Below are 12,982 nucleotides of genomic sequence, written 5' to 3'. Positions count from 1 at the left end.
GGAAAGAGATCATATGCGCGATAGAGGCAGTGAGAAATAGAGGGATAGGGATAGAACGGTGAATACTAGTAGAGAGAGGGAGAGAGAAAAGGAAAGGGAGAGACAGAGTAATAAATATAGGGTCAAAGGCAAGGAATTTCAGAGTGACAGGGAGAAGCATAGAAGTCTTGATGGGGACTATTATGATACGAAGCATAAGCAGTCCAGGTACTCGAGGCATGGCGCAAAAGTTGGCTCAGAAACAGTAAGGTCGAATTCTGTGAAGGCCCAGGGTGAGAACTTAGAAGACACTAGAGGCGGTGATGGAAGGTATTATTCCTCTGAAAACCTTCTTTTGAAACGTTTAGGTTGTGATTCTTCCTTAATTATTATCATTTGTCTTGGTTTGGGGATCTTATCTATATTTCAAACAGGTTCAGAGACGAAGATGAGCAAGATGATAATGAGGAAGGAGTTGTTTGGAAACTCCCAGATCAGGAAGAGCAAGAGCTTAATAGAATCAAGGACGAGAGTAGGAAGAGAAGGCAAGCAATACTGGAGAAATATAAGAAGCAGACAGAGCAGAAAAGTGTTTTTTCTGCACATGATAAGTGTAAAGGTAATTCTCAGTACTTTATAATGATCATTACTGAGGGCTGCTCAGTCGTGACACTTAAAATGGGTCATGTGGCTATGTAGGTGTCATGAGTTTTTTGTTGCCATGTTTCTCCAAATGTGGCTTTTCATTCGTTTGTATTTGCTGTTGTCACAATATGTTCCTTGAGTTTTCCTTCTGGTGTGTGTTAAGCAAGATTCTTAAAGGGGACTGCTTTAGTGTGTCATCACAGATTGTGTATCAAAATCGTTGGTGGGTAACTTAGTAGAATTTAGTGACAAAATTTTCTTTGGACTTGGTGTGCGAGAAACTAGGTTCATATGAGTAGCATGGGTCTTAAACAGCGAAACTACTCTAGGTTTCATTAGATTGTATGGGTCTCACAGATTTTGAGCTTGCAGGCACTGCCAATCAGTCCTCTAATGCTGCTCTGAACTCTTTACAAGAAAGTAATGGTCCAAAGCCCGTTGCTTCTTCCATGGATGTTGCAGCAGCTAATATTGGTCAAACTGCGGATGTTACTGACCTTGATGTTGTTGGTTGTGATGTTGCCAAGCCATCATTGACTGCTGGGCGGTCACCTCCACAGCATGGAATTCCGGACCCAGAGAGGACACCAGCTCCTGCTGGACTTGGGGAAGGTACCCCAAAGGTGCGTTAGTATGGAAAATTTGACTGTTTCTTGGCCTTCAGGGTGCCAGGGTCCTGATTGGTTGTGAGTTATTTCTTGTTTCATTTTTTTTTGTAATCTTTTTTCTGTTTGGCGTTTCTTGATGCTTATATGCTGTTATGTCCAGAGTGAAAGATCAGCTGACATGTTTCATGATGATATTTTTGGGGACTCTCCTGCTGGCAATCGGAAAATGGTATGTATTTCACTTGATTTCTTGTCGTATTCTGATCTTATGTTTGCAGAATCTGCTAATTGTCTCCCAGTACCCGATTCTATTTTTGGGTCTGGAGACATTTTATCTTATAATCAGGAAAAATTGGCTCTTCAGAGAGCTTTACCTCTCAGATGATCGAGGTCTTTTTTTTTTTGTTTCCTGTTCTCATTCCAGCCACTTCGTATTGGATTCATATGTTATTGTACTCCCTTAGACTGTTGCTTTTGTTCTCGTGAAAGTTTTGGTTGGATTGTCATCAAAGGTTTCCATTTCGATTCTAGGGTGTTTGTGGATATCATTGTCCATTGGAAGAATGATGTTTATGTCTTCACGTAATACTGAATGATCTCTTCCCCTTATTTTCTGATAATATTTTTATTCTTTAGGCTAAAGGAGACGGTCTTCCTATTGTAAGGAGTGGGCTTCATGATAATTGGGATGATGCAGATGGTTATTACAGTAAGTATCCGATCTGTGTAGGACCTCTTAGATTCTTTTGTTTGTTTCAATCTCTGTTAATTTAGCTTGCATCTCCTTTCTACTATTGTGTTTGCCTGGTGCTTTTCATCTTTCTAACTTGTAAAAGCCCATGTTGTAGTTTCCAGCTTGAAAGTAAAGTTTCTTGTTCCCATTTGTAGGCTATCAATTTGGTGAACTACTTGATTGTAGATATGAAGTAATGGCTACTCATGGAAAAGGTGTCTTCTCTACTGTGGTCCGTGCAAAAGATTTGAAAGCTGGACCTGGTGAACCTGAAGAAGTGGCTATAAAAATAATCCGCAACAACGAGACAATTGGTGTATTTCTCGTCGAAGTCCTCATGTTGTGATGTTTTATTTATTTCCATTATACTCTTGTGGCTCATCACTTCTATCACATTTTGTCTAGGCATAAAATCGGTCAGACTGAGGTCCAGATTTTGAAGAAGCTAGCTGGGGCTGATCCAGATAACGAGCGCCACTGTGTTTGCTTTCTGTCAAGTTTCAAGTACAGGAATCATCTTTGCTTAGTATTCGAGTCTCTCCATTTGAATCTCCGTGAGGTTTTGAAGAAGTTTGGTCGCAACATTGGTCTTAAATTATCCGCTATTAGAGTGTATGCCAAGCAGTTATTCATTGCTCTTAAACACCTAAAAATTTGTGGGGTTCTCCACTGTGATATAAAACCTGACAACATGCTGGTAGGTTATATTTTTCTGTTATTTTTCTTCTGCTTGATGCACACCTTCTGATATCTAATTATTCCTTGATTGTGCAGGTGAATGAAGGAAAAAATGTGTTAAAGCTGTGTGACTTTGGTAATGCGATGTTTGCTGGTAAAAATGAAGTTACACCATATCTCGTCAGTTGTTTTTATTGTGCTCCTGAAATTAGTAAGTATCTCTTGTTTTTATTTTCCAATTGGGTTATTGGTGAATATTTTATTACGCACTGTTGTATTATGTTATTGAAGATGTCTTCTGGTGGTGCAGTTCTTGGGCTTACATATGACCACCCTTTGGATATTTGGTCCGTTGGTTGCTGTTTATATGAGCTTTACAGCGGGAAAGTTCTTTTCCCTGGTCCTACAAACAACGATATGCTACGTCTTCACATGGAACTGAAAGGTCCCTTTCCAAAAAAGATGCTTCGCAAGGTTAGCTACAAAAATGAATGGTGTTTTGATATTTTCATCCTGTATTCGATTTCTTCTAATAAAAGCCTTCTAACTGATTAAGAAAGAGGTTTTCTGTGTGATGGATGAAGATCCAGTTTCTCGGCAGTCGTCGTCACATAAGAATGACCTTTTCTGTTGGTTCTTATACCTGTATTCTTGGCTTAACAGGGAACATTTACTGAGCAACACTTTGATCAAAACTTAAACTTTCATGCTACAGAGGTGGACACTGTAAAGAGAATGATTGTAAACATAAAGCCAAAAAATATCGGTTCAGTTATTAAAGGCTACCCTGGTGAGGATCCTAAGATGTTAGCTCATTTAAAGGATATCTTGGACAAAATTTTTGTCCTCGATCCTGAAAAGAGACTGACAGTGTCACAGGCATTAGCTCATCCATTCATCACGGGCAAGTGAACCACGTTTGCTGATTTTTTTTCTCTCTCGAGAATAGCTGTTGTCCTAGATAATCTGTATATTACTTCTGAATCCTAATAGAGATTCTAATATTTGGATTGCCTCTATCTTCTCTCTGCTGCCTGAGCGCTTTGATTACATTGCTGACTTGGGTGAAAGGGGAACGATGTTTGGGAGGAGTTCTCATCATATCTGGCGATTCTCAATGGAATTTACTGGTTCTATTGTAAGACAACATGCCAAAAGCATTCTTTTTTATTTTTACCGCTGTAATTATCTTGAATTAATGTCGTTGTAGAAGTCTGTGTTTTCATCTGAAAGAAGAGACATTCAGGATGTCTGATCCAGCATGTTTTTCAGCTATTTGATACTTAATCTTCTTTTCACTTGAAGCTTGAGTCTTTTATGGGTGGATTGTATCTGCTTAATTCTCGTTTTGCTCTTGGAGAACCTGATGCTATTTTTCATCCAGGGTATCTGCCAGCACTTAGAGACAGTCCTAAAGTCTTTCAATGCTTTAAAGGCACGCAGGAGAAGGTACAGTGGTTGTTTATTGGGAGTTCCTGCAACATGAAAACGACTAAACGAGTTTGGTAATCATTTTGCAGCTGTTTTGGTCTTAGGTTGTTAAGGCTTTGGACAAAAATATGTTGCTCTAGTGTTACAACTTACAATTAATTTCCACTTCATTGTCAATGTGTGGCTTTTGTTCCTTTGCTTTGGTGTAAGTTTGCGTACAATTTCTGAAATAGATCATCCGTTTCTTCTTCCTTTTGTGTTGTGGTAGATGTAGAATTTCTTTTCAGCTCTCTCTTTTTCATGTTTATTTCAAGTACTCTTGTATTTAGTGAATTGCATTGCATCTGATATGTTGTATTGTCATTCCGGAGGTTTTGCTTGGAGGGGAGGCTGCACAGGAAAATATGAAGGTACGAAGATCACTTCATTTCTGCGTGCTTCTTTTTTTTTTTAAACAAAGATCTATTAAGTTTCCTGTTACCTTTTCTCTCGTTTCATTTAGCTGATTGTGACTGTAATTCTGTTAGGGCGCGCATCCCATGCTTCTGGAAGTCTGGTAAGCACTTTTCAGTCTCGTGTCTTGCGTATTTCTTTGTGCTGGATAGATATGTTTGTTTGTCATGGAAAAAATTCTAAAGCATGTTACGGAGAGCCCTCAGCATTTGTCGTGGCAGAAATCTGGGATGCGAAAAACGTGGTAGGGATCAGGGTTTCTGATTGGTGTTATGTTGGTGGAGAGGCTGCCTTGAATTTCTTTTGGCATTTTTTGATTGTTCTATGGTGTGGGAAATGGTGAGCTCTAGTTTTAGTTAGTGAAGGCTTTTTGTTTGGGGACATAGACATATTTAGTTTAGAAGCTTAATTGTGAATATATATGTCTTGCCTCGTTCTGTTTTCTTTAATGAGAGAAGACTGTGAAAGAGAGTGTGTTTGTTGAATGCTGATAATAACCGAGTCAATGTTTTCTCGCCTAATAGAATGTCTGTTTGGGTTATGTATATTTCGTGCTCCAAAGTTTGCGTGTTTGTTTTACCTTTTCTTCTGGCGCGACAAAGTCAGCAAAATTAATTTTATTTGGAAGAAAAAAGTGGTTACGTCCATTTTGGTGAAAGAAATGTTTTCTGTTATGGTCGAGCAATTCAAACCGAGTTTTTTTCCGATGCAAGAATGGTGACTGATGATGACATGGAGGGGGTAATTATAAAGTGGGTGAAATACAACACCTCTGCCATGGTGTGGGAAGAGGGGTAACTGGTATTCGAGAGACCTCACGAAAAGGAGATGGTGGGTGAAGAAGGTATGACTTTTGAAATCATTTGGGCTTTGTCAAGTCGTGTTCGTCTTCTCTCTCCCGAGGGAGAAGAAGAAGGAAAAAGATCAACGCGGCCCCATCGCTTTGTGGGCCGCCGAAAAGACTAACGAACGCGAATTAAAAACAGGTCCCGCCTCGTGTTACGTTGTGTCGTCCACGTCGGCATCCTCCTTTTTGTTGACAAAAAAAAAGGGGGGAAACTTCACTCCTAAGAATTTTCCGGACAACGCGTCTTAACCCCCTTCTTACACATCAGAACCCAGAGCAGGCAGCAGGGATTGTCTTCTTCCCCCTTTGTTTAGCTCCTCCGCTCGAAGCTCTGTTATATTGCTTCGGCAGAATAAAAAAAAAAAAAAAAAAAAAAAAAGAAAAGCGAAAGCGGAGACACTTGTCAACTTCAACGTCCTAGGAACTCGGGATAGTACTTCTCTTAGCATTTTCTTAGAAGGAAGAAGAAAAGAAAAGAAAAGAAAAAGTGACAAAATGAATGAAGAGATAACATATCTTAGAGGAGGAAAACGGTAAATAGGTTTACCCTTCTTACACATCAGAACCCAGAGCAGGCAGCAGGGATTGTCTTCTTCCCCCTTTGTTTAGCTCCTCCGCTCGAAGCTCTGTTATATTGCTTCGGCAGAATAAAAAAAAAAAAAAAAAAAAAAAAGATAGAAGGGATGGGGAAGAAGCTGGATGCGCTGCTGGGGAGGTCGTTCAGAGTAACAAAGTTGAAGGCACTCCTCAACTTAGCCATCTCTCGCCTCGCCATCTTCAAGAATCAGCGCCACGTCCGCTACTCTCAGGCGAAGTCCGACGTCACTCAGCTCCTCCAACTCGGCCACCACGGCAGCGCCCTCCTCCGAGTCGACCAAGTCATCAAGGAGCTCAACATGTTTGACGTCTTCCTCCTCGTCGAAGGCTACTGTGCCCTGTTGCTCGACCGCCTTCACCTCATCCAACAACACCGGTCTGTTACTTCCTTCTTCTTCTTCTTCTATCATTCTCTCTTCCCTGTCTATCTTCGGCTGATTTGGTATCCGACTGTGTGCAGAGAGTGCCCCGACGAGCTTAGAGAAGCTATCTGCAGTTTGTTCTTTGCTGCCTCGAGGATCGGTGAGTTTCCAGAGCTTCAAGAGGTTCGGTCTGCTCTCTCCTCTCGTTTCGGCAGGGAACTCGCTTCTCGTTCCATTGAGCTCCGCAGCAATTGTGCGGTAAACCCAAAAGTAAAAAAAGAAGAAAAAACAAAAACAAACATCCATTGGCATATATTATGTACGTATGTTTTATCAGTAACAAGTAGACACACATCATGTTTTCTAAACTCTGCTTCAGATGGTTCAGAAGTTGTCAACTAGACAGCCGGATCTCGACGCCCGTATCAAGATGCTTAAGGAGATTGCTGGCGAGAATAATATAATTCTCAAACTCGACGAAGCTTCTTCTTCCACCAAGGTACGCTACACATCCTGCACGAACACCAGGTGCAAGATTAACAATCTCACATAAATGCTAGGTTCTCATAGTTACTTGTCTTGAAATATAAAAAAATGCAGGAAATGTCAGCTCATGCGGATGCCTCCTCCAAGTCTGATCTTCCAAGTGGTGAAGATGACTACGGGCTGTCTGATTCTATCAAGACCAAGAAAAAGTACAAAGACGTGGCCGATGCCGCACAAGCAGCTTTTGAGTCTGCTGCTTACGCAGCTGCAGCGGCGAGGGCGGCTGTGGTGCTTTCTCAACAATCTGATTCTCGTGACTCCGATGGTCACGACCATCCCGGTAACATTCAGAAGAAAAGATCTTTCCAAGGGATCGAGGACGATAAATCTGAATCTGAACATGAGCCAGACGCTAAGAATATTGACCGTGCTGAAAGCTCTAACCAAGATGATGTGAAAGCAGCATCTAAGAGATTGATGTCAGATTCAAGTACGGATTCAGAAGAAATTATTACAGAGGTTGGATCAATTTCTTTTACAGAAGACCCGGTGAAGCTCTTGGAGAAAGATGTGGTCATCTGGGATAGCGAGGAAGAATCCCAACATAGTACTAAGGCCACCAGCAAGGTTGGAGACAAGGTAGATCTAATGGGTGGTAAGAACAAAGCAGTAGCCAAGGGGCCAGTTTCTGTTAGGACCCGACAGGTTCGTGGTTACTGACATGTATCAATATTTTCCCATTCCTATGTATGGTTTCATTACGAGTTTTGTTTCATTTGTTTCTTAGTTTCTTTATGTTCTTTCGAGGGTGTTACGTATGGTTTTTTGTATTCTTGACATAAATAAACTATCAATTTCCTGGGACATTTGCACCTGCTTTTCCTATGTATATATGAAAGTAATCTAGAACAATTCAAACTTGAGAGTGCAACTTCTAAGAACTTACCCGTGCCCGTGCAGACATGGGAGCTTGCCCTTGCTCGGAAGTTACCGGCCTCTGGCCCGTTTCTTTCCATTTTGCAGCAGATCAGAAAAAGACTGCAAATTTACACCAACATCTTCATCATATTCAATACCAAGTTCCTCCTGCCAAAATATAATAAACCGTTAAACACCAGGAGATTGGTCATAAGAGAGACGTGCGGTCCGAAGGAACAAACTAGCCAGAATGTATGCTTCTGTACCTTGAACTCCTTGAGATCTTTGGGGGAATTCTCAGTTATAGCATCCCAGATGTCTTTGAACATCCTTTTACGCCTTCTCCATTGATTTATTTTGTCGGAGTACATCTCTTCAACAGCCTTTTTGTCCTCTGGTCTCACCAAAGTGATTCCTCCACGTAGTTTATCCAATTTCTGTTCCATTTCCTTAACCTGGTACATTACAAGGTAAACATCAAAACCTTTTCCCCACTTTACCTCAGCAATAACAAAGCCAAAGCCGAAGGCGAAGGCCATTACCTCCTTGCTTAGTTTGGCATCTTTCTCTTGTATCTCTTCTAGTGTCAAGTTCGACTGCAAGCTCCGGATTTCTGCAAACTCGAGAAAATATAATTCACCCTCCAAAGAAATGCCGACTGAGAATCTGAAGAATCAATCGATAAAGACACGAAAGATGATGTATTGCTTCTAAGGATTAGGCGCTCTTTCTGAAGTATGCCAATACCTGACTCCACTTCACTGATTGCTTTCTTTTGCTCCTGCAGCTGATCTTGAAGCTTAGCATTCTCTTCCTTCATTTGAGCAAGTTCCTCACTGTTTGGAATCTCGAATTGGTCTTGCCGAGCAAGGTATATTTTCTGCTTACCGTACTCTTTGAACGAAATTTTACCGCCATCAGCAAGACTATCCAGCGCCTTCTGAACCGCAGTCTTTTTAAGGTTGAACTTCTGCAGAGCATCAGCCGCATTCTGCGTGTTTAGAGGTCTATTTTGCTGCAACGTAAGGTAATCGAGTTAGTCGGAAAACCAGCAAACAAAAAAAATTCTACATCACCACTAGGAATCCAATGTCAAGTGCATTTCGAGTAACACAACAAATATCGTCTCAAACCCAGTTGATTCAACATGTATTCATCTGCAACATAATTCGTCAGACGCCCATATCATATAAACGATCGTAAAGTGTTCACGAGGTTTGTAATCGAGAAACCAAGAATATTCTTCTGATATAATCTATTCAGATTTCAATTACCTGCAGTAACGTTTTCAAATTCACGGAAATTTTCTGTTTGTTCATCGAGAAAGTGCGAGAAAATGCCAGCCATAGCTACTTTCAACCTAAGCTGATGAACCTGAGAAGAAATGCTTACCTCGTTCACGAAGTTGAGAACGATAACTGCAAAAAATTTCAGAATAGAGAAAACGGAAAGAATCAGCGAAACATTCCAGCGATTAGAAAGGAAAATTGGGCAAAATTAAATCCATCATTGGCGTATCAGAACCAAATTCTACAGCATTTGTGCAATTGACTTGAAGAAGGAAGTCATAAAGCAATACGAAGAACAAAGGAAATCTATTCGAGACAACCGTGATGGTTAAAGAGAGAATTAGCTGATAATTTCCAGAGATTACCTTCAGTGTTGTCCGATTTAGGAGCCATCTTCCGCAAGAACGGGCGGGAAAATTCTGGAGGGTTTTTCTTGTATTTTCCAGGATTTCTGAGAAATTGGCGTCTGACGAGTGTGAGAATTTGCCTTTTTTTTATTTAGGGGTTGAGTTGAGCCAATTCCCGAAAGAATGGGCCTTTTTTGTATGGGCTCTTATTATGGGCCTTTAATGGGCTTAGACTTGAACCCCGGAAGAGGACATGGGCTCAATTGAACTAAGCAATCTTACGCGCAGGTAAAGCGCGTTGACGGCCCATTTATTAGGGCTATATATCATTCAATATGCCCATCCAAGTAATATCGCTTTCGGCCCAATTTCAGTGCCATAGCTGGAACGAGCTCGCGGGGATTCAGAAAAATCTCTCTCTCTCTCTCTCCTGATCGATAGATCGATAGAAGAAGACGCAAAAGAGGGTGGGGAGGCACCGTAATCGGTAAATCTTAAGCATTTCTCGAACTGGAAGAGTTATTGTATGTAAAAAGAATCTGAATTTCGACTATCGATTAGATCTTCTATCTTTTTTTCTGGTCGATCGTCGTTAGTAGCCTCCTGGTAAAAGTTCAGGTTTGGTTTCTGAGAAAATTGGAGGATAACGATACCGTGTTGCGTCCTTCATTCTGATTTATAATAGATAGGGTTTGGATCGACGTGAACCCAAGAGTGTTGTAATCATGTTTGATGGTTTAGCATAATTGTTCGGTAGAATTGGTATCTTCACCTAGTTCATTATCTCCAAAGAATCCTTGATCGAAGTTCTTGGTTTTATGTCGGAGATCCGGATTAGGTTCTTCTTCCGTTTCACATTTGGTTTATTTCAGTGTCATAATTGAATGTCAAGGGTTTTTTCCTCGATTGTATACTCAGGCATGTAAACGAGGATGAGAAACTACTTGGAGATGACCGAACTGGGTATTGTGGCTTTCCGTTATCTGGGTATAAGCCTGAATTACAATAAATTTTGATTCTATTATTTCTGGGGAATCGCCATTTAAGTTCAGTGTAGCTCATTTAGAAATGCGTAAATCTCTGCGTTACGTTCTTTTTTATATGAAGATTGATGTTTATTTGCTTATCTTTTGGTGTGATCTACGTGGCTTTTTGTTGTATTTTATTCTGACTTCGTACTTAGGTTTTGTAAATATAGGATTGGTTGAAGCCGGGAATTGAGTTGGGGCGGGATGTCTATGGTTGACGAGCCACTGTACCCCATTGCTGTGCTTATAGACGAGCTAAAAAACGATGATATCCATCTTAGATTGAATTCTATTAGAAGGCTTTCCACAATTGCTCGTGCTCTTGGAGAGGAGAGAACCAGAAAGGAGCTGATTCCATTTCTTAGTGAAAACAATGATGACGATGATGAGGTGCTGCTGGCAATGGCCGAAGAATTGGGGGTATTTATTCCTTACGTAGGAGGAGTCGAGCATGCACATGTCCTGCTTCCACCTCTTGAGACTCTTTGCACGGTTGAGGAAACTTGTGTTAGGGAGAAAGCTGTTGAGTCACTTTGCAGAATTGGTTCTCAAATGAGGGAAAATGACTTGGTGGATCATTTCATTCCTCTGGTTAAGGTTAGACCAGACTCATAAATTATGTTTCTATTTAATCTTTTTTCACTAAATTGAGTATATGGAAAAATTCCTGTAACCCGGTGAGTTCTGTGAGGGTGAGTTACATGACACTCAAAGAGATTGATTTCGGGTCCTTGTGTCCCAAAATTTTTGGAAATATGCTTCTGCCCCTCTATGTACTCTTTTTCATCTCTATCGTAGTTAAACAGAAACTGCTAGACACAAGAAGTTTTTCTTATCTGGAAGAACTAGAAGGGTATCCATCAGAGTCTCAGACATATCTGGCCTTACATGTTTTTTTTCTGTGTTGTTGGCATTTTTTCTTCAACTGTGATCGCACTTAACCACCTAGCTTAATCTTAGTGTAATGTTTCTCTGAACGTCCCTCATTGGTTAACAGAGATTGGCAGCTGGTGAATGGTTCACGGCCAGAGTTTCTGCATGTGGACTGTTCCATATTGCATACCTGAGCGCCCCAGATATGTTAAAGACAGAGTTACGATCGATATACGGCCAGCTGTGTCAGGATGACATGCCAATGGTGCGGAGAGCTGCAGCAACCAACCTGGGGAAATTTGCTGCTACAATTGAGTCAGCACATTTGAAGACAGACATCATGTCAATGTTTGAGGATCTTACGCAAGATGGTATATCTTTGGATATGGTTCATGCTCCTGCAGTTAGCTTGTCATGTGTATATATGTAGAGATCACCACATCAAGTAACACTATTGGGTACATACAGAATCTGAAAAAGGAAAAAATGCACGAGCTATGCATTTTCACGAATACTTTGAACACTGAGCATTAGCTGAAGTTGGGTAGGAAAATTGTTGTCAAAATGTCAGTTTCAGAGTTTATCATATTTGTAATCATCTTACACTTTGTTTCTGATATTATTGACCTTGATATCAGACCAAGATTCAGTTAGACTATTGGCTGTTGAGGGTTGTGCTGCCCTTGGGAAGTTGTTGGAGCCTCAGGACTGTGTGCAACACATTCTTCCGGTGATTGTTAGTTTCTCTCAGGTGAATAGTTGCGTAAATAATAATACACGTTTTCCTATAGTTTAAGGTCAGGCATACGATCTACTTAATCATGGTTTGTCATCTTTGAGCAGGACAAGTCTTGGCGTGTGCGCTATATGGTTGCAAATCAGCTCTATGAACTTTGTGAAGCTGTTGGACCTGAGCCTACTAGGTAAGCACGTGTTGGTTAAACCTAATGCTGTATATTTCTCCAAGTACTTTAGGAGACTCCATGTCTATAACAGACATTAGATTTCCTTTTACAGGCATTTGCTACTTGTGGTTTTACGTATCATATTCATGCACTTTCTTTTTCTCGAACCATCAGGATTGACCTGGTGCCTGCATACGTGCGTTTGCTTCGGGACAATGAGGCTGAAGTTCGGATAGCAGCTGCTGGAAAAGTGACCAAGTTTTGTCGGATTTTAAACCCTGAACTTGCTATCCAACACATTCTTCCCTGTGTCAAGGTACACACTTGTTAGAAAAGCACTATTCAGTTGGTTTTTCTTGTTACTAATAGAATAGCTTGTCGTGATTTTTGACCTTCAGGAGTTATCATCGGACTCTTCTCAGCATGTTAGATCTGCTTTGGCCTCTGTTATAATGGGAATGGCTCCAGTCTTGGGTAAGGTAAGTGAGTTGTACTGATAAATTTTTATTCCACTTTAGCATCTTAAAGATTTTGATTTCCTATTATTTCTGTTGATTGTAGCCATATATATATCTTCATGATCAATTTTATTTTTTAAAATAATAATATCCTTCAGGTACCAATCTGTGGTTGAAAAGGTGCTCTCTTCCATGATCAGTTATATTAAGTTGAAGAGAGTGTCATATGAGTTTGTGTGTGTGTGTGTGTGTGTGTGTGTGTGTGTGTGTTTGTGGTTGAAGTTTTTAACTTTGCATTGATGTTCAATGCAATGCAGGATGCAACGATTGAGCATCTTCTTCCGA

General features: G+C 40.6%; 4 protein-coding genes across 7 annotated transcripts in view; 3 read left to right on the top strand and 1 right to left on the bottom strand.

Annotated features, from left to right (window-relative positions):
• The window catches only part of LOC104805951 (serine/threonine-protein kinase prpf4B), a 6,267-nt gene extending 1,199 nt beyond the window's left edge, over positions 1-5,068 (top strand). Inside the window, 12 exon segments of the mRNA XM_019201504.1 lie at positions 7-309; positions 414-598; positions 982-1,247; positions 1,393-1,461; positions 1,869-1,941; positions 2,121-2,304; positions 2,371-2,662; positions 2,740-2,854; positions 2,954-3,117; positions 3,307-3,781; positions 4,028-4,484; positions 4,602-5,068. Of these exon segments, the coding sequence (XP_019057049.1) occupies positions 7-309; positions 414-598; positions 982-1,247; positions 1,393-1,461; positions 1,869-1,941; positions 2,121-2,304; positions 2,371-2,662; positions 2,740-2,854; positions 2,954-3,117; positions 3,307-3,555 (1,900 nt within the window). The 3' untranslated portion in view covers positions 3,556-3,781; positions 4,028-4,484; positions 4,602-5,068.
• An 865-nt stretch (positions 5,069-5,933) lies between these two features.
• On the top strand, positions 5,934-7,685 carry LOC104805950. Its single transcript, XM_019201559.1, has 4 exons — positions 5,934-6,347; positions 6,432-6,603; positions 6,713-6,832; positions 6,934-7,685. The coding sequence occupies exons 1-4, from the start codon at positions 6,058-6,060 to the stop codon at positions 7,537-7,539; spliced, it is 1,188 nt and encodes a 395-aa protein (XP_019057104.1). The 5' UTR covers positions 5,934-6,057; the 3' UTR covers positions 7,540-7,685.
• LOC104805251 (homologous-pairing protein 2 homolog) lies at positions 6,758-9,502 on the bottom strand. The gene is made up of 7 exons (XM_010529750.2): positions 9,392-9,502; positions 9,130-9,155; positions 8,485-8,752; positions 8,280-8,350; positions 8,004-8,192; positions 7,766-7,905; positions 6,758-6,846 (listed from the first exon to the last, which is right to left on the bottom strand). Exons 1-6 carry the CDS (start codon positions 9,417-9,419, stop codon positions 7,807-7,809), a joined length of 681 nt encoding a protein of 226 aa, XP_010528052.1. The 5' UTR covers positions 9,420-9,502; the 3' UTR covers positions 6,758-6,846; positions 7,766-7,806.
• A 240-nt stretch (positions 9,503-9,742) lies between these two features.
• The window catches only part of LOC104805249 (serine/threonine-protein phosphatase 2A 65 kDa regulatory subunit A beta isoform), a 5,388-nt gene continuing 2,148 nt past the window's right edge, over positions 9,743-12,982 (top strand). Inside the window, exons 1-9 of one of the 4 annotated variants that reach the window (XM_010529749.1) lie at positions 9,743-9,860; positions 10,292-10,360; positions 10,572-10,998; positions 11,399-11,645; positions 11,913-12,025; positions 12,118-12,197; positions 12,354-12,495; positions 12,578-12,658; positions 12,955-12,975. In XM_010529749.1, coding sequence (XP_010528051.1) covers positions 10,606-10,998; positions 11,399-11,645; positions 11,913-12,025; positions 12,118-12,197; positions 12,354-12,495; positions 12,578-12,658; positions 12,955-12,975 — 1,077 coding nt within the window. In that variant the 5' untranslated portion in view covers positions 9,743-9,860; positions 10,292-10,360; positions 10,572-10,605. Of the gene's footprint in view, positions 9,861-10,291; positions 10,361-10,556; positions 10,999-11,398; positions 11,646-11,912; positions 12,026-12,117; positions 12,198-12,353; positions 12,496-12,577; positions 12,659-12,954; positions 12,976-12,982 lie in introns of all 4 variants that reach the window. The other 3 variants (XM_010529747.1, XM_010529748.1, XM_010529746.1) reach the window with 3 other exon arrangements.

Source organism: Tarenaya hassleriana, unplaced genomic scaffold, assembly GCF_000463585.1.
Source record: "Tarenaya hassleriana unplaced genomic scaffold, ASM46358v1 Cleome11, whole genome shotgun sequence".
NCBI lineage: Eukaryota > Viridiplantae > Streptophyta > Magnoliopsida > Brassicales > Cleomaceae > Tarenaya > Tarenaya hassleriana.
The sequence above is the reverse complement of the archived record's forward strand: the minus strand, read 5'-3'. Positions and strand labels throughout refer to the sequence as shown.

What these genes read in the sequence shown, in the direction of transcription:
- LOC104805950 (XM_019201559.1), top strand. Translation starts at nt 6,058, where the DNA reads ATGGGGAAGAAGCTGGATGCGCTGCTGGGGAGGTCGTTCAGAGTAACA. An exon ending in CACCTCATCCAACAACACCG is followed by an intron (nt 6,348 to 6,431) that starts GTCTGTTACTTC and finishes GACTGTGTGCAG; the next exon opens with AGAGTGCCCCGACGAGCTTA. An exon ending in ATTGTGCGGTAAACCCAAAA is followed by an intron (nt 6,604 to 6,712) that starts GTAAAAAAAGAA and finishes ACTCTGCTTCAG; the next exon opens with ATGGTTCAGAAGTTGTCAAC.
- LOC104805251 (XM_010529750.2), bottom strand. Translation starts at nt 9,419, where the DNA reads ATGGCTCCTAAATCGGACAACACTGAAG. An exon ending in TTCTCAACTTCGTGAACGAG is followed by an intron (nt 8,753 to 9,129) that starts GTAAGCATTTCT and finishes CTTACGTTGCAG; the next exon opens with CAAAATAGACCTCTAAACAC. An exon ending in ATGCCAAACTAAGCAAGGAG is followed by an intron (nt 8,193 to 8,279) that starts GTAATGGCCTTC and finishes GTAATGTACCAG; the next exon opens with GTTAAGGAAATGGAACAGAA.